This window comes from Polyodon spathula, chromosome 3 (genome assembly GCF_017654505.1).
Source record: "Polyodon spathula isolate WHYD16114869_AA chromosome 3, ASM1765450v1, whole genome shotgun sequence".
Classification (NCBI taxonomy): domain Eukaryota; kingdom Metazoa; phylum Chordata; class Actinopteri; order Acipenseriformes; family Polyodontidae; genus Polyodon; species Polyodon spathula.
This window is the reverse complement of record NC_054536.1, coordinates 10,303,930-10,326,247: the sequence shown is the minus strand read 5'-3', so window position 1 is coordinate 10,326,247 and position 22,318 is coordinate 10,303,930. Positions and strand designations below refer to the sequence as shown.

General features: G+C 37.7%; 1 protein-coding gene across 1 annotated transcript in view; it reads left to right on the top strand.

The window, feature by feature from the left end:
* The window catches only part of cnbd1 (cyclic nucleotide binding domain containing 1), a 72,968-nt gene that overhangs the window by 16,973 nt on the left and 33,677 nt on the right, over positions 1–22,318 (top strand). The window contains exons 5-8 of the mRNA XM_041240008.1: positions 3,965–4,110; positions 11,885–12,018; positions 14,089–14,226; positions 15,332–15,464. Coding sequence (XP_041095942.1) covers positions 3,965–4,110; positions 11,885–12,018; positions 14,089–14,226; positions 15,332–15,464 — 551 coding nt within the window. The remainder of the gene's footprint in view (positions 1–3,964; positions 4,111–11,884; positions 12,019–14,088; positions 14,227–15,331; positions 15,465–22,318) is intronic.

Below are 22,318 nucleotides of genomic sequence, written 5' to 3'. Positions count from 1 at the left end.
CGAGACATTGAAAATGATCCTCAGGAAAGCTGCTCACTCCCTGCAAGATACAGCTTTATTTACATTTAAGGATGACCAAAGACTCCACTGTTCAGCCTGAATTTTAGTATCTGCAAAGTCCTTGGGGTTGTATCAATGTAATATTCACCTGGTTTAAAAACACCCTTTTGCAGATATCAAACAGCCATATCTAATTTGTAGAAATATGGTGCATGTCTACTCATTAAACCAATTGTGACATGAGTGGTATTTTCAATTTGTCAGTCAACATGTAAACAAAAAACGGGGTTCAAATATATGTTGCCAAACACTAACCTGAGTAAATCTCAGCATCAATTGATTAAAAAAATGTTTTCCATTCCATTTTTTTTGCAGCGAATCAAGAAAAATTGATTAAGAAATTACAGTATTTTAATATATAATATATATGCAAAAGCAGTATTTTCAAGTAAAACTTGTTTGTTCAGTATTTTCTATCAGTCAGTTGGGTCTGAAAAGCACTGAAATGTGCCTAAAAAGCTCCCTTAAAAAGAACACCCAGCCTTCAGTTATAGATATGATGTCAGCTGCTAGGGACTTCTACAGTCAATCTAGAAAATCTTAAATGGATAATAACATTTGCTTCCAAAAGACAGAGCACTTTCCAGGTCAATAATTTATGGTTCTCGGAATGTATCCTATTTTAGCACAATTTTCTATTTTAAGGTTAGTCATAGCGTAGCATAGCTGTCCACTGTTGGGGAGTTAATTAACATTTGCTAAATGCCAATCACAATTACATTATTTAAGTTATATTACAATTGTACAGACAGTATAATACATACAGCCATAACTGGTGAACCCTCAAAACACATGGGTTTGAAACAAATGCTTTGATGTTAATTAATTGTCAATAAAAAATCAAGAAATCCTGAGTTTCTACTGGTGGTAGATTATATCACTGACTTAATACACATTGTTGTTTATCCCATACTTAAAGCATTTCCTTTATCTCAGTAACTACAGAATAAAACAGTCGCAAATTGGAGCAAACTTCCTTTGGGTAAAGTGAATCAACAATATCCAGTTTGCACAGTAACAGTTTTATTACAACAGTGAAAGCCATTGTGTGCTTGTATGTGAACCTTGTTAATTGCAAATTTCACAAAGCTTACAATTAAAAAAAAAAAAAAAAAAAAATAATAATAAAAAATTGGTGTACAATACACGTTTTTCCTAGTCACATACAATCATAGGGTTCGCTTTATGCGTATGTGTAACGTGTATTTATTTACGTATGTCAAAAGAGGATACGGACTTAAAACGTGCCAAATACAAATGTCAACAACATTCGTGTTCACATTGAAAGTGTATGTAACTGCTCTCGATGTCACAGAACCAGGACCTTGAAACCACAACGTGTGCACAAGACGATACGGGATACTTGCAGTTAAATAGATACTAGAGCAGTTGTGAAATAACCTTCATGAAGTCTCCTTGAATAGCTGTAGATTACAAAGGATGGCCATATCTCCTTGCTGTATCACAGATAACTTGTAAATAGTTCATTATTATTCCAATTGTAGATAGTGTGACACCTGGTAATCCCTAGTCAAAAGCTTGTTTTTAGTTGTTGCATGCCAAGCTTGTGTTTGTGTCTGGGAAAACTGAAGTCATGTTCAAGATGGATTTATTTTATTTCCCCAGTTAATAAAAACAGCAGCTGTGCAATAGTAAGTAAACCCTTACAGCTGTTCGCTTACTATATACAAGATTATGTTGGACAAAAGCAGCCTTGATGGGAAGCTGAAGATCATGTTTGGGTGTATATTGCTGAATCACAGTTTTGACAATTTAAATGAGATCCCCGAGCAGATTTTGTCACCTCAAGCTGCAAGTTTCATTCTGTTGGTTTCACAGAATGATGCCAGGACAAAGAGGGCTTAGCACAGTTAAAGGTCACAGAAGTTCATTTGTAAAGCTTTACTAAGCCTCGTTAGTTCACTGTCCTTGCGAGCCAGTTATTCGTCATGACCTAGGAAATCATAATAAATGTTGATTTGAATAGACCTTCATTTGTAGGGAGACAGAGGAAAACCATACATTTTCAAAATGATTTAGAGGACAGATCTCAAACCCCAGTTCACTAGAGTGGACATTTTGAAAAGAGGTTTGAAAAAGACATTAAAGTTATAAGTGTAAAAAGTTGTCAGGATGTTAACAATGAAAATAAATATTACCAGTACATTATTTAAATAGTTGTAGGGGGACATATAATGCTATATTTGTTGGAGCACCACTACCAGAGCATGTGAGCAGATTGGAGCGCTCATAAATGCTGCTCCTCACTCTTGTCCTCTTTGAAACCACTTGCTCTAAGACTTTTATTTCCCCAGTCTGCTCCACAAAATATTTATTACAGCAACGTGGCAAAGTGGTGAATACATGCAGGTGAGTGCTGTGCAGAGCGGATTAATGACACAGACAATGATTTACAGGTGCAAGGGTGTTTATTAAATGATTGTAATGTCCAAAGCCTTATAGCGATCCTGCAAATAATAATAATGTTGGAAGTGGCACAGCGGCGTGTATCACTTCTGGTTAATAATCCCACGAGTTTGACTCGTAACCCAAAATCCGATTCCTTCACCCACACAAAACACAAAACACAGACACAATTCCGACAGTGCGAGATTTTAGTGCTAGTGGTGCAAAAGACAATTCTTGTAGTGGGAAGGTGAGTGGTGATGTCCGGGTTTTATGCTGGCCTGCGGCTGCAGCTCCGAATCGTGCTCAGTATTCTTAGTGAGAAACGACACACAAGACAAACAGTGTTATTACACAGACAACGCAGAACACTCACGGTTTTTGTTACACACAATAAGCGCTCCTTCTAGGTTATTTGGCTTAACCATATGCAAAGGAACAGATCACTGAAGCTACGCCCCCCTAATTATACCCTCGCCCATGACCCCTATTAGGAGTCCACGGTGCCAGGCAGATGAGGCCCAGTCACTCGAACCCAAGGGCATCAAGGTGGGGAAAGGATTTACCGACTGGAGGTGGATGGGATGCCTTATTTAAGGAAGAAAGATCACGGGAGTGTCCAGCCCTTCCTCAAGATTTCTGTTCGCAGTAAGCTAGAGACAGGAGTGTCTAACACCAAGCGTCATTCGATCTCTGTCACAAGCGTTTATTTATTTAAAAAAAATTTAAATATATATATATATATATATATATATTATTTATATTTCCCTGGAGAGTAATTCAATCTCACTTTTACAGGAAGTGATGAAAATGCTTTGGCTAAAGTGAATCTTCTGTACCTCGAGGGGACCATTCGCAAGTCAACCCCAAGCTGAACATGACACGATTTCAGCCATCTAAAAAAGTAATTTAACCCCAAGCCGATGGGGTCATATTTCGGCTTGGGATTGTAACATACACCGACTCTTTTGCACATACTATGTGGTTAAAGATTTTTTTTAATTGTAAGCTTTGTGATATTTGCAATTAACATGGTTCATATACAAGCACAACATGGCTTTCACAGTTATAATAAAACTGTTACTGTGCAAATTGTATATTGTTGATTATTTTGTTAACTTTAATTATACAGGGCGATTTCATAGATTGCACAATATTGTCAGAGCATCGCAAAAGCTGCATCGTTTATGGATCATATCTTATGTGTACAGTGTCAAATATTTTTCCTTTGCAAAACATCTTTTGGAGTGGGAGCGGTGCCAGAGGCTTTTCACGCTCACAGTCCACTCAGACTCTTTACCCACTCCTCTCCATGCTGCTAGCAACATGGTCCCGCTCCACTCCCCTCTGCTCGCGTTTCTCTCCGCTCACATGCTCTGCCCACACTGAAGCTGTCAGAGACTTTAATGCAGTTAACATTGGATGTACGAAATAGTTTTATTAAGTGTTTGGATATTTTTATCCTTTGTGTGAATTCCAATTTTAAAATGTTTTGCAGTCCTGCTGAGAGAACCCAGACTGAGCAACAAGATGTCTACAAAGTACTGAAAGTCTTCCCTGATATCGCTTCTCAGATTTCCAATAGGGAGATGAAACAAGTGAGCAAGATTGTAACACTGGAATCCTGGGAGAAAAGACACACAAGTAGGTGACCCCTTTCACGTGAACGTGGTATCCATTCTTTGGCTTACTAAATAGAGATGTAGCTCTGACCCTATATATGTTGGAGTTGAAGTTAACTGGTCCCCCAGACTGTGTATTGCTTTGTGTGGAAGCCCTCTATTGCAGTTTGACCACCAATGGGTTCTGTACGTCTGAGTAAAATGATCTTAATGGAGAACTAGTTCTGATAGAGGGAGAGCTTCAGATAATCTCTGGATTAAAAGGGATTGACAGTGATTTTGATGGAAAGCTGCTCTTTGAATGGAGTTGCTCACAAGGATGGATATATATAAGGATGGATATATATATTGTTGTTTTTCTTATTAAGTAGTTTTTCTTTTTTTGTTCTATATCTGCGATTATGTTTCAAAGTCCCCTCCCCTGAACTGAAGCTTCCGAGGGCTGGGTTTGAGATTAATTACATTTGAGTACCTGCAGTAGAATGAAGATGGCCTAACAGGTTTCTTGAACACCGCAGGGCGGTCCTGTAACAGTTTCATTAGAAAGATACTGAAATCTGATGAGCCGCATGCATACACAACAAAACACAGACTAATAAAAGATGTACAATTCCTGACTGCACACCAATGCAGTTTGTAAGGAAAGGCCAAGGAGTCATAGAGATTGAAGATGACTTCCACTGGGCAGTCAGAGAAGATTTGAAGTAAAATTAAAGAAATAACTTTTACAAAACAAACAAAATCAGCTTTATAAATTCTGAGAATTCATGCCATTTCTAGTCTTCGAGTGGTGTATAGTGCTCTTGTTCAACATCACTTACATGGATCCTTATGCTAGACACAACCCAACCCTAAACAAACTGCTCTATAGAATAACTGAACATATAATATACAACTCAGAAAAATCAACACGTCTCTGGAACTATCCAATACCAATTAATAATAATAATAATAATAATAATAATAATAATAATAATAATAATAATAATAATACATATGATAAGGACACGGAGACACAAGCTTTAACCTTAGCAATTTTCTTTTTAATATATCGCTTTAATTATTTAACTGTTATTTTACATTATTGAAAAAGATTAATATTTCATTAACCAAAATAGGTACTTTGAAGAAAATAGCTGGTTTCTGTTTAATGCAAATGCATGCATGTGAATATCAGTTGCAAAATGTTGTGAAGTGGTGTAGAATAAACAGATTGAATAACTGAATTTTGTGCATGCATCATAAGAATAAAGTAATACTATTTTATTAGTGACATCACATTGAGCAAATAAATGACTAAAAACTGCACTGTTTGAGTTTTAATGAATACATTTTACTCAAAACCCAAACCACAAGCTTGGGTTGCAACTAAACCCAAGGACACATATTAGTGTTTGAAGGACAGGGTTTGCTTGTTTGTAAAGACTGAAGGACAGTGTTTTCTAATTGGAAAAAATCTAAAGGACAGTGTTTTCTCATTGGTTAAGAAAAAAGGACTATATATTATACTGGCTATATAATTCTAATATAACTTACATAATGTAATTGTGATTGGCAGTTAGCAAATGTCAATTAACTCCACAAAAGATGTGCTCTGTCTTTTGGAAGCTAATGCTGTTATCCATTTAAGATTTTCTAGATTGATTGTAGAAGTTTCTAGAAGCTGACATCATATATATGACTGGCAGCTGGCTATTATTCTTTTTAAGTCCTTTTTAGGCACTTTTCAGTGCTTCGCAGACCCAACTCACTAACTGACTAATAGACTGGCGGAAGGGGAATGGAGTGCTTGTGAGACTTGGGCGACAGAGTGTTAGTGACAAAGTGGAACAGACAGGACAGGTCCCGTACTGCTTGAAGATCCGCTAGCTGCTTGAGCAGTTGTGGCGAGTAGGGGACGACATGGATAGAGGAACCACCCCCTTTTCCCCCTTGGTGTAGGACCCCTCCTGGCAGCTTGCCTGGTGGTAGGGAGAAAGGAAAAAGATCTAGACAGGTCCTGTCCGTAGAACTGACCTCCATCAGGCGTGAGCCCTGAAGTGAGGGCCTGGCACCCGCTGGATGCCCGTGGGACCTGGAGGAAAATGAGAGAGGGTTAAGAGAAAGGCGTATAAATTAAAGCTAGCTGAGGCTAAACCGTACGAGCTGCGAAAGAATAGGTGTGGCCGGAGGTCCCCTCTGACCTACGAGGAACCTGGGCAGCGGAGCCAGGCCCAGCCGGGGGAGTGAGACTCACTTCCCCCCCAAAAATGGACCAGCGGGACAGGAAGGAACCGCATGCTGAACTAGAAACGTGAACTAGAAAACAAAAAGGACATGGAGAGGTTAGTAGGGACAGGCTATGGATTGGAGGCCGTCCGTGCTGTGGAGAGGAACCCCCCCCCCCCCCCCCCCCCGCGCTAACAGGAGGAAACCTCTGGTGGACCTGGCGGGGAGGGCGCCCCCACTCCGGGCATGCTAACTAAGGATTGTTGGGCAGCTGTAATGTCTGAAGAAGTCGTCCTGATATGGGTCTCTACAGCAGAAGACGACCAACGTCCCAGGGATTTAATTATGTGGCAGCTTCGATCTGAAATGAATGAGGAGAATAGGACTGGGAAGGAAATCCGGCTCTTGTCAGGAGGGAGGAGAGGTGGGAGAGAACCAGTGTCTAGAGATAATAGAACCTGAGTGGTTTGAGAACAGAGGATCTGAGGGAAGACAGCTCTTGGTCGCGAGATACCTGGTTAAAGCAGAGCTGGGGCAGAGAGAGGAATGAATCTTTGACAGCTGGATGAAGTGACCTCTATGGAGTTGATTCGCCTTGGAGGACCTCAGGAAAATGATAAAAGTGATCACCGGGAAGCTGGGATAGGTCAGAGTGTCACAAGCCAAGCGCTGGAATGCTGGATGGAGAAGGAACCGAGAATTCCGAACAACGAATGAAGCTGAAGAAAGCATAGACACAGCACCTCCATGTTGGGGTCATCCGATGAATTAAAGCAGACGTTCCTGAGCGAGAATATTAGAAGTCGAAGGACGTCCGAGGATATTGGTAACCTCTGCCGGAGATGTAGGATCTGATAGATAAAGGTAGGAGGTTCAAATGAGACCCATAGGTAGGTAATTAATGTGAGGAAGTGGTCTAGGTTGCTGACTGAATAGGACATCCGGTTCTGGGTGCAGAATAGAGGAATGTTGACCAGGCGGTGGAGTATGCGGACCGGGTAGAAGGAGCTAAAGCCTCAGACATGAACTGTCGTGCAGAGCAGAGGAGACTGAAGAGAGTTCAGATGACCTTCAGGTCCTTGAAGGGGGGGGACGAGTGTTCACGTTGGGAACCAGGCTCCGGAACTTGAGGACCAATTGCTCCTTTAATGCGGCTAATGTCACTTCCAAGTACTGCTCCTTAGAGTAGCTATCCAGCATTCTTCCCTCACTGGGATGACAGTGAAGACGCGTCTTGGTCCGCTGCCAAAGCTTCTTGCATCAAGTATGACTGTTTGACTGTATGACTGTCTTGCAATCCAATAAGAGCAGCGTGTAGCCTCTCCCAAACCTGCAGCGGTCTATCACCACCGTCACAGATAAGTGTGGATCCGGAGCTTAGATTTCTGTCTGCATGTCTGTCGGTGACCTAGGAACGTGACTTTTTTTCTTTTTGAGGATGGAGGGGTGGATGCGGAAAACTGCAGCGGCAGTTGATGTTCTTGCTAAAGCAACTTGGTGATCTGCATTGAAGATGAGCAGCTGGGACTACATTCATTGAGTGTTCCAGTATTGCAGCAAGGAGTACCACATCCTGACGTCTAGAGATGAGATGCCGAATGTCCTATGTGTTGGTTAATACAGGATCGATCAGTGGTTTGCTACTGTCATGTCTGCTTGGAATGGAAAAGGTGAACTCACATTCAGAGATTTGGGTTTATTGTAGTATTTGAGAGGATGAGTGGACATACTAGATGGAAATTAGTGTTAACCTTGACAGTGGAAATGGCTACCATGATCCAAGTATGGAAAAGCTGGAGCATTGAAAGCTCTGGCGGAGGCTTTCTTGTGATATATGTTACAGTTAAGGCGAGAGAGAGAATGCGTGATATGTATGTTCTGCCTTGGAATAATGCAAATTGCGAAATTGAAGTGTCCGAAGGGAGATAGCCAGTTGCGTTTAGAGATTGAAAATACTTGGAAGTTGATAACGAGCTGACAAATGTAATCTAGGATATGTCGAGTGGGAGGCTGGTTTCGGATTGATGGTGATCCAGGTGATTCCGAGGAAGGCATGATTAAGAGCATCTAAAATATCCGCTTTTGAGAGCTAAGCGCTGTGGTCTGCTGCTTTGATGGATTAAATGGATTAATAGCGTCGGAAGCTGTAATATAACAAAGCGAGAGTTAATTGAGGAGAATTAGGGGAATTAGGGGAACTGCCCACCGGGACAAAAAGATCAATGATTAAGCGCTTCCCAATATTTTGTGGGTTATTTTTTAATTAGAGACTCTGAGATTCTGGGTTTAGAGGAAGCAGAAGGAAGGTTTCCATATGAATTGGATGGAGAGAGAGAGGGCGAGTCTGTGACTGAGACAGTGCAGAGCGTATGAGCATTTGCCTGACGCCCCTTTCGGCGCGGGCGCACGCAAAATGCCACAGGGGCTTGATGCGGTATTCCATATGCTAATATATATATATATATATATATATATATATATATATAGGAATCCCTAAAAGGGAATATATATATATATAAGAGAAAACATCGTTGACGTACTTTGACACTTTTACTCACATTGCACTGGAGAGCGCACACCCTCCTTATGCAGGTATATAACAAAGCTCAGACTGTTACTCTGCTTGCATAGGAAGCATTTTATGCTGAGCTGATGAAAATGCATTTGGGTTGCTTATAGATTGCTGTAATTAAGGAACCTGTGCTGCCAAAGCTGACTGAACATAATTGTCTGGTGTTCTAAAAAAATCTGTTAACAGCTCCGATTTCTTTCAGGAGAATAAAACAATAAGAGATTAGGTCAGGTTTTATTGTTAACTACAGCCCATAATCAGATATCTAAGTTTGTAGAAAACCAACGGAAAACACCTGGGTTATTTAACAATGGACCCACATTTTAATCAGCATTTTAGTCAGTATGTGATTGCACCACAATACCAAAAAATATTCTTTGTGGATTTTGCACAGTATTAGCACACAGTAACCGTACTGACCCTGGTTTTATTTTTACTGTCATTACTGTGTTATTTGAAAATGTCACAAGGTTATAAATTCAGGTAAATACTTGTCTGCATTGTTGTGTGTGTCTATTCATTTATGTACAGTAAAGAGCCTTTTCGCTTGTATTCCACATGTGGTTAATTACCCAGTGTATGTGATTAATAAAAATCGATGAAATCAGGATTGAACAGGAAAGTTTGAAGTTAACTGTCTCATGGATTTCTGACTAAACTCAACCCAAGCTGTTGTTTTTATTAGATTATATAATAGGTACCAGAGGTGTATGCAGTATCAATCCCATTTATTATTATTATTATTATTATTATTATTATTATTATTATTATTATTATTATTATTATTTTTTATATTTTTTTTTAATTATTTTTATTTTTTTACATTTTTAGTAGTTAATTCAAGGACACAAGGATTGTAAGTGAAAGTCGAATCTCAGCCCTCAATAATGCCTAACATTGGCACTTAGTGCTGTCTAGACAGCTTACCCTTATATCACTCCAATCTTTCTCTATACCTTGCCTCAGTTATTGCTCGGATTTAACTGCTATTTTGTGAGGTGACACAAAATTATGTGCTACAAAAACAGCAATTCTTTCCATTTTTTTTTTTCTCCTACATTTTTGTAATCTCAGTGTGATTCGGGGGGCAGGGGGGCTCCTCCCTCATTCTGTCCTCCATTGTGCTGCAACTCCACAACAGTTTACAGTGTTTAAGATCACAGCACAGGAAGCCACTGTTGGAAAGTATTTTAATATAAAGATAGTTAGAACCTCTCTTTAAAAATTGAATTTATTTAGAGTTATGAATCATCTATCTTTTACAAGCCATATTTTGTTTTAACTTAAAACTGTACAAACTTGACCATGGTTTTATTCATATTACAGTAAAGCTGTTGATACCTATGAACCCACTGGTGAGGAGGTATAACTGCATGAAGCACATATTGACAGCACATAGTTCAAAATATAAACTGCAGTGCACTTATTAGTAGCAGAAACATTTAACAAATAATTACATATAGCTATCCTCAGAGGCAAGTAAAACGATCCAGTTACACCTGTTATAACGCGGGTTACCATGATTGGGTAAGGCAAATTAAAATGTTTCTTTAATATAATTCTAACATCTTACAAAGTTGTTGTAAACACCCAGTGCACATTTAATTTATAGCACAGTTCTTTGACATGCAAAACATGGACATAAAATGACATCCACTAGTGCGGTACATAGGTCTAATCTCATGTCTTAATAAAAAAAGACATGGTCAAATAGATTTCTTTCAGGAATAACATTGCTACAATACAGTGGTGACTCATCACAGGAGGCAGGGGAGACACACGCTGCTCGAAATGTTTGCAATAAACACGCTTTTTTATTTGTTTATTTATTTATTTATCTATATGGTACATGTGATATAACAGTAAATACATAGCTTTAACATGGAGGCAGCTGTCCAATCCAAATTCTCCACTCAGTCACCACTGTACTTTCAGAAATAATTGGGTAGGCATTGGGCTAACCTCTCAAGATAGAAGCACTTTGATGTGCTGAAGTGTAAAACTGTTTGCACGTCATTGAAGATGTGTGAGTCAGCTGCTACTAACATCTGGGATAAGAGCACCACTGTACAGTATTAGTAAAGTGGGGTTCAATACTCAAAAGAGCACCACTGTACAATATTAGTAAAGTGGGGTTCAATACTCAAAAGAATACCACTGTACAGTATTATTAAAGAGGGGTTCAATACTCAAAAGAGTACCACTGTACAGTATTATTAAAATGGGGTTCAATACTCATAAGAGTACCACTGTACAGTATTAGTAAACTGGGCTTCAATACTCATAAGAGTACCACTGTACAGTATTAGTAAACTGGGCTTCAATATTCATAAGAGTACCACTGTACAGTATTAGTAAACTGGGGTTCAATACTCATTGCAATGAGCTAAACAGGTAGCATATGTTTTTCAAACCAGCTGGAGCAAATAAATGTGTGCATGGTACCACCTTATGATATTCAATCCTTTAAATATATGACTGAATAAGGGGGGCTTTGTAACTTTTTCTATTTTACCATGTATTTCAAGCACAGCAAGTGCAGGGTTTTTTTTTTTTTTTTTCTTCACAATAGTAGACAGTTAGCCAGTGCATGAGGAATTCAATTACAATTTGTATTAGGCCAGGCAAAAAAAACAAAAAAACAAAACATGTAGCATTTAAATTTGCAGAGATGAGATGAATGTTGGGTGTAACAAGTTAGGGTGTCAATTTTTCCTGAAACATTAAAAACACAGATAATGAAATTTCTGTTCAGGTACTGGTTGAATGAAAAACAATTTGCTCCTGTTCCACATGATCAAACAGTCCTGGATTCCCTTTACTATATACCTTTGCTGTAGGTCTGCATATTTGTTTTTTTTCTTGTCATGAACTGCAAAGATATTACAGGACGACATGCTCTGCTTTCCAGTTTGAGTTACTCCTAGTTAGCCAGGACATGGGGCTGTACTGTACTGCAGCATCTCATTCATTTGAATGTCTGTGTTTTTCATTTTAATATTTCTTTACCTTGCAGTATTTGGCAATAATGGATTCTATGTAATACTGAAAGGCTCTGTCAGGCCTGTGACGCTGCCATACAAAAAACTGCTTGGAGAACCGTATTTGGCTGGGCCTCATTCTCCTTTGGTCTCCTCATGTCATAAAGTGGTAAGATTGTTTAAACAAATGAACTGTGATTTGTTCTACAGCATTCACTTTATCTGGAGGAATCCCTAGCAGACCACATCATTATCACCAATGGTGACACAATACATGTGTATTAAATATTGCACAGTCGTCTGATGTGAAAAATGTGGAAAAAAATAGGAGTAAATTACAAATGTAAACACGGTGAAAATGTGTCCTGTGCTGAAATTTCATTTTAAATCACTGAATCCTTGAGAAAATGATTTAAAAAAAACAAATGTGTACAAGTAATATGTTCAGAAGGGTGACCAACAGTTAATTAAACGTTACCAGCATTCGGAAATTCTTACATTTTCGGTCAGCTATTTTCTCACTGACAGAACAACTGGGTGGTCTTACTGTAACAGCCAAAACTAAATAAACACAGTTTTACTGGCTTGCATGGTGGACAAACTACAATCCCTGAGCATCTCTGCCTCAAGGATCCAGGATTCATGTAGTAGAACAATAAATATGTTCCAATTTTTCATCACAGATTAAATTTCACAACGCAGCGTTTGAATAAAAGGACAGACATTATCAAAAGATTTTAGAGTAATACAATCACTACATGCCTTTTCCAGACCTAGAAGGCTGTAATCATTTGGTTTTTTTTATCCCAAAGCCAACCTAATTCTGATAGAAATATGCAGGGTTTACAGACGATTAACCTTTACCATCAGCAGAATAAAATATTTATAGACAGTATTTTCTTGTTGCAGATTATTTAACAGAAATTGGTCTTTACTTGACATTTCTGTTTTTATTATATACACTGCTGTGCAAAAGTTTTAGACATGTTACATTTTTCTACTCTGATGCATCATGAGCATAAACAATGTACTCAAAGCCTGTAGTGTTTTCTAACATTGAGTGAAATACATTGCATCACTTGATTTTCAAGGTGTGGTATCCGAAGCATAATCATCAAGTACAGATAAACATCATCTGTAACTGACAAACCCAGGACTGGAAGACCCTAAAAGCTGTCTAAGAAGGATGAGCAATACTTGAAGATAATATCCTTAAGGAATAGAAAGAAGACAAGCGTTGATTGACAACAAAACTGACAGAAGGCACAGGTGTTGTTGAAAATCGAGTGATGCGCGCTATTTCACTCAGTGTTTTTTACCTTCTTTATGCAAGTCAAGGTTGTTACAATAGTAGAAAACACTAGAGGAGGCTTTGAGTAAACTGTTGATGCTCAATGCATCAGAGTAGAAAAATGCAACGTCTAAGACTTTTGCACAGCAGTTTGTGTGTGTGTGTGTGTGTGTGTGTGTGTGTGTGTGTGTGCGTGCGTAGGTAGGTTACTTGTTTGTCAAGTTATATCTGTACACAAGACTCCCTGGGGGTGGGCTAGGAAAGTCAATAAAATCGATTCTAAGCTGACAGATGCAGGTCATTAAAAACAGGTTAAACCTACATTAGTGATTCCCTCCTGAAACGAGTATGTATATTAGAAAGTAGCTGCATGCTGACAGTAATTAAATAGATGATGTTTTTCTGTATTGTAGATATATGCTGCTGTTTAAATTATTAATATTGACTGTGCTATGTGAAAGTTTTGCAGAACACCTGTTTTTTAGTTTTTTTTTTCATATTTAATACATCATATTGTCCTCTATGCCTTGTGATTTGTAAACACAAACATGACTTTCTAATGTTTGTATTCTGAGGCTAATATTCTCAGTCAATGGTATCACGAAGTGTTTTCTCATTTGTATTGCTGCCTCTTGTCATTATACATGCACACTTGCCTTCTGCTGTAAGTCGATATTTGGCTCGAAGCGCTCCAGTAATTAGGGGCTGATTGACCACCAAAAAGAGGCCAGTTTCTCAATTTGTCAAACCATTTTCATGACTACTAGATAGCTAGTCTATCTTGGATAATCTATCCAGAATAATACAATTTTCATTTATTTATTTTGTATTTTCTGGTTTGATGGTATAATAACGAAGCGACTATGGCAATTTTTTTTTTTTTTAATAAAATACCTCCAATATGAATAATGTATTTCACTTTAATATCTCTTTTTGTGTCTTTCGTAGCTCACTGTTGGATGTTGCTTTGGAACTCTAGAAAAAATACCAAATTGTGAATTAAACAGTAAGAGGCTGGCTGTTACTGCAGAGGAGGACTGTGAGCTTCTTAAGATCTCCAACAGGGACTATGCTAGAATAAAAGCGGTAAAAAAAATAGCAACCATGTAATTAAGCAACCTTCGAAGGGAAGCATATTTTTTGTTTCTGCTTTTGTTGTTTGTTCAACAGCTCATATCTCAAATGGTTTGAGCTGTTGGATGTATGTAGTATTTTCAGTGTAATGCAATCACCTTTGACTAAGTGTGCCCTTGTGGCTTTTGGTTTCTGCATAATAAAGGCCACATGCTGTGAGACACTAACTTTGAGATATTGTTGTATTGTACAACCCACATCTTCATCCTGGTAATTTATCACACAACCCCACAATTAATAAAAAAGATGCAATATGTTTTTCAGTTAGTTTGACATGTATTTCTAACACAGTTTTGTGCATAAGTTAGTGAGCATTTGCCATGTTGAAGCTAACCATTTTTTTCTTGCAAGGGAAATTTGCAGCCTGCTTTTTAAGCATATAAAATAAACATTTTGCAGGGACCTTTATTTTAAATTATAAAGACTACTGACCGCTTCAGATTTAGTATACAGTTGTTCTATGAACCCCTGGGTCAGAACTTATTATTGGTATGTTGAGGCCACATTTGTTTTAATTTCCTGTTCTTCCATTAGTAATAACTACTTCATATATATACCTTTTCATACTGATTTTCCCACATATCCATTACATGTCATCAATATATCCATTTATTTCCATTAGAACCAGCAGAGGTGCTATTCCCCTGCCCATGGGGATAATGTGCAGCTTATTTTATTCTGGATTTACTAATGTTATGTAAAGTTTAAGATTTAGAGGGAGGTATGTTGTGAAGTAGTAAATACAAAATGTGAAATGTTTTATTTTGCTTCATATCACAAATGTCCCTAGCTAACAATTGAAGGGACAACAGCCCTCTAGCTTCAGCATTAAGGGCTTCTGTATTTGTTTTTCTTACTACCAATTTGTAACAATTCTTGTTTTCTATGGAAAGAAGTGTTCAAATGTATTTTAGCATAAAAGTGTAGTCAATTCGGGCTGTATTGATATTTAGAAATGGAGTAATGCATATATTAATATTTGTGCTACTCATTAATGATAAAAACGGACAATATGCTAACAACAAAAGTAACACTGTTTTTTTTTTTTTTTTGGAAGGAAATAGCTGCGCGGGATCCAGCACAGAATCAAGAGCTGATTCTGCATTGCCCATTCTACCAACAATGGCCTAGACTGTCCATAAATAAACTAGCAGCTCTGATTGAGATGAGAAAACTACCAGCTGGATATGGTTAGTTCCTTTAATATCCGTTTCCTTTGTAAACACCGTGCAGTGTTATCCTTTGGTTATGAAACACAATAATGTGACTACTATAAATGTCAAGTTCTGAAATGTAAAGTGTTGCATGAAGGTCACATAAATGTAGGATTCAAATTGATTGATTATTTGTATTTATTCATTCTTTAACCAGGAATTTAACATCTGCTGTACAAATACTATCCTACATTCACTCTGGGGTCAGAAGCATTTACAGTTCGATAGTCTTGGAACAAACTCATTAAAATAAAAGCAAATATTAAATGGGTAGTACTGAACCTGAACAGGCCAGCTTTAAAAAGACTTGGGCGGCATTGTAGTAGAGTCTTCGTTGATAGCAACAAGCAGTATGAGGAGGCAATTAAACAAAAACAGTTGGCTGTATAGTTAAAAGTGCAGGAAGCAAATCAAGGGAAATCATGGTGAGGTTTTATATTGTACTGGTTAAGTTACAATCAGCACGCATGATTCAGCAGTGGTCTCTGCACTACAAATAGAACATTGCAGCTTTGCAGAGTCGTGTGCAGAGATACAAGGTACAGTGTGAGATATAAGGTTAGGGTTAGGGTATCTGACCCAGAAAACAGGAGCTTCAGTGTGGGCTTCATCATCAGAAAAGGAGTTGACAAAGCTGGTGTTTGTCAGTATTTCAGAGGATCCTCAACAAAGTCGTGTTTGTGGTTTAACAGTGTACAGAGATTTAATAAAATGGTACTGGCTACAGAAAAGCTGCAAACTTGGATCATTTTCTTTAGTAATTTGCACGCAATTAGGCAGTCAAATGACTTTGTCCCCAATTCAACTCAAATCTAATACAGTAACCCATCGTGTATCCACCGGTCTTAAAAGTCTTGAGTGTTTTTCTTGCCTAATTATTTAACTTGATGACTAATTAATCCTGGTGATTTTTGGAAATTACTTATTTAACCAGTTAATTGTTTCTTCTTCTGTTGATTTCCTTTATACAAAAGTTAAATGTGACTTGCATTCAGGGTCTTTTTTTTTTTTTTTTTTTTGGGTGTCCGTATTTGGGGGTGCGAATTGAATTCAGGGGTGACTTAAATTCGAGTAAACATGGTATATATATATATATATATATATATATATATATATATATATATATATATATATATATATATATATATATATAGTCAAAAGTTTACATACCCCAATTGAAATTTGAAATTTCTAGAAATCTCTTGAAATTTAAGAATTTTAGGAAGAATCTTTTGTAGCAAAACTCCAAAAATGCTAATTCAAAAGTATTCATACCTTTTAATGCGATGACAGTATTATCTACAAGGTGCTAGAAATTTAAATATGATAATGCAGAACCTAATTCAAGAAAAGTCTAGAAAATGCTGGATTGTAGGTGAACATTCTTAGAGGTATAAAAGGTTTAGGCGTAGGATGATTGCCAGTAAGTAAATATGGGAAAAAGTAAAGAGCTATCTGAAGACCTTAAGCAGAACATTATTTATTGTCCTAATGATGGAGAAGGATACAATAAGATTTCCAAGCATTTGAGTATCCCAATTTCAATTACTGTTTCTATTATCAAGAAGTACAAGACTCATGGTACTTCACAACGCTCCCTTGGTCTGGAAGAAAGAAGGTTCTTTCACCAGAACAAGTAGAAGGATTGTGAGGAAGGTTAATAACAATCTGAGATTGACTGCCAAAGATAGTCAAAGTAAATTGGCTGCAAGTGGGACTGGGGTTTCCATTTCAACTATAGGTCGAGTATTGCATGGTGAAGATCTCAATGGTTGCAGGCCAAGGAAAAAGCCACTCTTAGGAAAACTTCGCAAGGACAATTGCTTAAAGTTTGCAAAACGGCATTTGAATTCTGGATATGAGTTCTGGTCAAAGGTTTTGTGGATTGATGAAACGAAAATCGAGCTGTTTGGTCAAGCTGATAGTCGTTACGTTTGGAGAGTCTTGTGAGGCATACAAAGAAAAGAACACCACAGCTACTGTCAAGCATGGCGGTGGTAATATTCTTCTATGGGGCTGTTTTTCCTTTAATGGCACAGGAAATTTAGTTCCACTACATGATAAAATTGATTCCATAGCCTACCAAAAGATATTGACCTATCATCTGAAACCCTCCGCTACAAAACTTTGTTTAAAATGCAACTGGACATTCCAACACAACAACGATCCAAAACACACATCAAAATGTACTTCAGAATGGTTAAAGAAGAATAAAATCAATGTTCTGGTATGGCCTAGTCAAAATCTAAATCTGATGAAAATTTGTGGTATGAGTGGAAGAAGGCTGTGCATAAGAGAATTCCTTGGAATTTGAATAAACTGGAACAAGTTTGCCTAGAAGAATGATCAAAAATCACTAAAGATTCATTCCAAAAGCTCATTGATAAATGTCCTAATCATTTAAAAGAGGTTATTATTGCTAAAGGTGCCTGAACTAGCTATTAATTTCATTTTCCTTGTCAGGGTATGAATACTTTTGGATTAGCATTTTGAAAATTGCTGAAATAAAAAATTGTAGACTATTTCTTCTATTTCTTCTAACTTTCTTTCCTCATCCACCAAATCAAAACTTTATCTATGAAATATTTTTCCTATAATTCTAGAAATTATACATTTCCACTGGGGTATGTAAAATTTTGACTAGCACTGTATATCATAATCAGTACAGGTAGAAGGTAAGAACACTGGTTTCCCATTAACACCAATCTTAGATGATCGTAACCTTACCTACATGGCCATGGCCAAAAGTTTTGCATCACCTAGAAGGATTGAGACATAATTTAAAAAAGAAAAAATACTATGTGAACACAATTTAGGTCTTTTATTTAACATCATGTAATCAAATAAATTACAAAATGATATTTCAAAAGTTTACCAGAAGCCATTATAGTAGTACAGTATTTCAAGTTAGATTTTGAAATGTCACATTTTTCAATTTGTCAGTTTTATGAAGGATATGAAAAAACTACAAAGCTTACGCAATTCAATATGTTGACGTATCATTATTCAGCAGGTTTTGTTCGACCTTATGAAGCACAATTTGTTTATTCTATAGGGTGAGGCTTTTGTCCATAGCTGTCAGGTAACATTAGGTAGTTTAAGATCGGTGCTATTTAGGGTCTGTGAATCCAGCTATAATGGAGTAAAGCATTCCAAATGTAGGATACAGTGACACTGAGGAAAATGTAACTCACAATGTTCTTTGTTGGAACAAAAGTTAAATATATAGCATACAAAATATCTCTGTAACCCGAATCCCTGAATAAAGCATAAGCAAAACAGGTTTGACGTGCTTCACTGCTCAGTGTACTGTAATTTACAAGGGTCCTCCTGTCTTGCCATGTTTAAACAGTGAACACAGACTGTATTGTTCTTCTTTTTTCAGTATGTTAAAGGTCAAAGGTAACCCAGTGGTTGATTATGAGATTGACTGTGGGCAACAGAATAGCAATAATAATCGTAACTAGTAAACTGCTATTGTAAATCTGTCCCTGTTCCTGAGATTTTAAAAGTGGATAATGTATTACTCAGGACAGCCTCAATCATGGGGTTTCCATGCGGGTCAATTTACACGTGAAATGGCAATACGCGTGCACGTTTGAGAGGATTATTCGGGTAAATCAGGTTTGTGGCCGAAAAAAACGGCCAAAGAGAGGGATAGGGTAAATCTCATTTACTTGTGTGAATGATGAAACACACTGGAAAATCCACACCCAGTTTCACATGGAAACCTGCATTTCACATGTAAATGTTAATGAGTGTGTTTATTCTTAAATATAAATATTGCAAAGGAACAGATCAGTTGTTACTGTGGATTCCAAGATGGCAGAAAGTAGTGGCTGAAGGGCGATTTTATGATTAGCAGTGGTGTAGTTCACCTTAATGATAATGGGGGCTGCTTTTTTCTTATTGTTTTTTGCTATATCTGGTCTGTCATGTTGTATATCTCTTGTGGGTTTACAGTTCTGTATAAAACCACTTATCATGAACTGCGTTATGCCCTTGTTATAGTATTAATGCAGCTGTTTGAAAATACCCTTGCTGCTTAAATGTCTAACTGAATTAATTCCTGTCCCAGCTATGTCCAAAGACAGCGCATGTCTGCCCTCCACGTTAATAATGGTGATGAGCAAGTTCGATAAAACAGCGCAATAACATCCAACAAGTTGTTGATGTCCTCTCAGAACTAACCAAATAAAACTGTAAATGAACGTATTGATTGTGTTTTATTTGTTTGCATCATAAATATTTAACACAACAGTAAATCCAACACAACTTAAAAGAAAAGAGAATTTCTGACAGCACAAGACTACTCAGATTGCTGCTGTCCAATTGAAACTGACGACTGAGGTAACCTTCACAGTTGCCAAGTCTGCTTATAATAAGTGGAATTGAGCTTGTTTTTGAGAGTCGCTGGTTGGAACTTGCATAAACACCCACGCTGTAACATGGGTTCGCTTGTTTTGGGCTTGTTTTGAAAGGCAGTGCCTCTTTTAGACTTGGCAACACTGGTAACCTTCCCCGTCTGTCTCACAGGCAGCCACTGATTCCCGAACACCTCATTTTGTTGTTGACAAGAGTTTGTGCAGGATACAGCAGGCAGTGGCAATTTTGGGAATGCTGCACTTCAGTCTTTTTCATTAGTATCTGCCACCTCTCTTTCAAGTGCCCACTACCCGTATTTGCCCAGGCGTGGTGTTGAATGCTTCCTCAGCAGCTGTCAGCCGTCCGGACGGGTAGGGTTTCTAAGCCAGGGTAGTATACGCAGCATTACCTGATCCCCTATATGCTGTATTGCCTGAATGAAAGGGAACTTTATATATAACGTCTCTGCCGGTTTTCAGCCATGGTGATCTGTGATACCTGTTGGCCAGTTTCATTTTATACCTCTGAGTTTATTTGTAATTAATGAGTCATAAGAGTATTCAATACAAATTACATTTGAAAAAAACTATTTGGGCAAGAGCAGTAAAACACATTATTAACCAATCAGTCACAAGGTATTTTGCTTTATTACAGCAGCTTAGATTCACTTGTGTACCAGTTCTCTGTGCATGGAAACCGCATTTTCACAAAATTTCACTAGTAATCTTCAAAAACAGCACGGATACTTTACGCATAGCTAATTTACATATCAACCCCCACCTTTCCCATTAATTTGAAAGCCCGGTTTACACGAGTAAAATAAACGGAGCGAACGGAAACCCAAAAAAGCATTTTATGCGAGACATTCCATGCATTGTCATGGAATGTATTGTCATGGACTGTTTCTCCTTTATATGCTACAGCTGCCATTTAAAAACCAGGCACATGGTAAGTGGATACATTCATGGCTGCCCTTTGTCCTCTAGAGCAGTGGTTTTCAACCTGTGGTACACATACTGTACCTTGACAGGCTTGCCACTGGTACATACCGACAGTTCTCTATGATGATATGATTCGTCAAAACACAATGCTTCCTCAGTCGACCATCTAAATGTATCCACCTGTTTGTATCACTGATGGTTTGTACCATCTGTTTGTACCAATGCAGGGCTCCAGACTGCGACTAAAATGGTTACAAAACATTTTGACAGCTGTTTGTCAGGGGTTAGGAAAACAAATGCTGCATGTCCCTTTAAAAGCAAGTGTCAATATTCACAATGTGACATGACGTCGGTCTGTATAAAAAAAAAAAGAAAATGCATATCACATGTTTCAATAAACTGAAGTGCGTGAAGGAAGGTAACAATTTGATGGAATAAAAATGCTTGTAAGTGCAGAGAGAGGTATATCAACAGCAGCAGAAAGTCAACATGATTGGATTTTGTTCGTCTGTGGCGTCTTGCATCCCAGATATAATTGATTTAGTGACATTATTTACTGTCAGGAGTTTAAATATGATTTAATTGCACAATATTCCATAGTTAGATGATGAGCTGATAATGCCTCTTCAGCCAAAGAAGCAGGCACAGTGATTTAAGAGCACAGCTACCATCGTGTAAAACAGTATGTAGCGTGAGTTTGGTACTAAAGCAGCACCCAATCTGATTAGAATCTGTTGATTGAATGGGACGTTATCAAGGAAAATCAAGCCGGATCAGCTGTTGCAGGGAAAACAAAGTTTATTTCTCAAACTGTCCATTTAAAAAATGTGAGAGCAGAACACACAGAAATACTTGGGACTGTAATTAAGAAGTGTACTGTGTATTGGTGTACTGCAACTTATTTGATTGCAGTAAACAAAAAACAAAAAAACAGTATTTACTAAATTTAGCTTTCAGATTGTGCTAATGAAAATATATGACAATGTACTTTCTGTGGAGTATTTAATATTGTAAAGAATAAAGAAGAATAAACAGTATGTATATCATAAGAGCTGTCTTGCATGCTGTCAGATCAGGGTTTCACTAACACTGAGAATAGAAGCTGCAGCATGTTATTTCTCTTAATACAACTGTACACAATTAAAGGGGCAGTCACCAATTCCATACATAACACTTGCAAAATATAAAAAAAATATAAACATGCTGAGTTCATTGCAGTCATCAGCTGCACAGATTAACCATTCAGTAGAAAGAGGCAACAAACAAATGAGGCAACAACTAACCTGGTTGTAATGGGGTAGGTCTCGCTTTTACAACAGCAGTTTAAGATTGCACATAGTTACTGGTACACCTGGTGGTCCCTGCTGGAAACACTGATACTTGAGATGAAAAGGTTGAAAACTGCTGCACTAGAGTCTGGTAGCTTCCTGACATCAGCTTTCAAAGACTTAGGTGTAAAGTGGTCTTTAAAATCTCATGACTTTTAATTCTCATGATCTTTGTTTTGGGGAGGGAAAAATCACT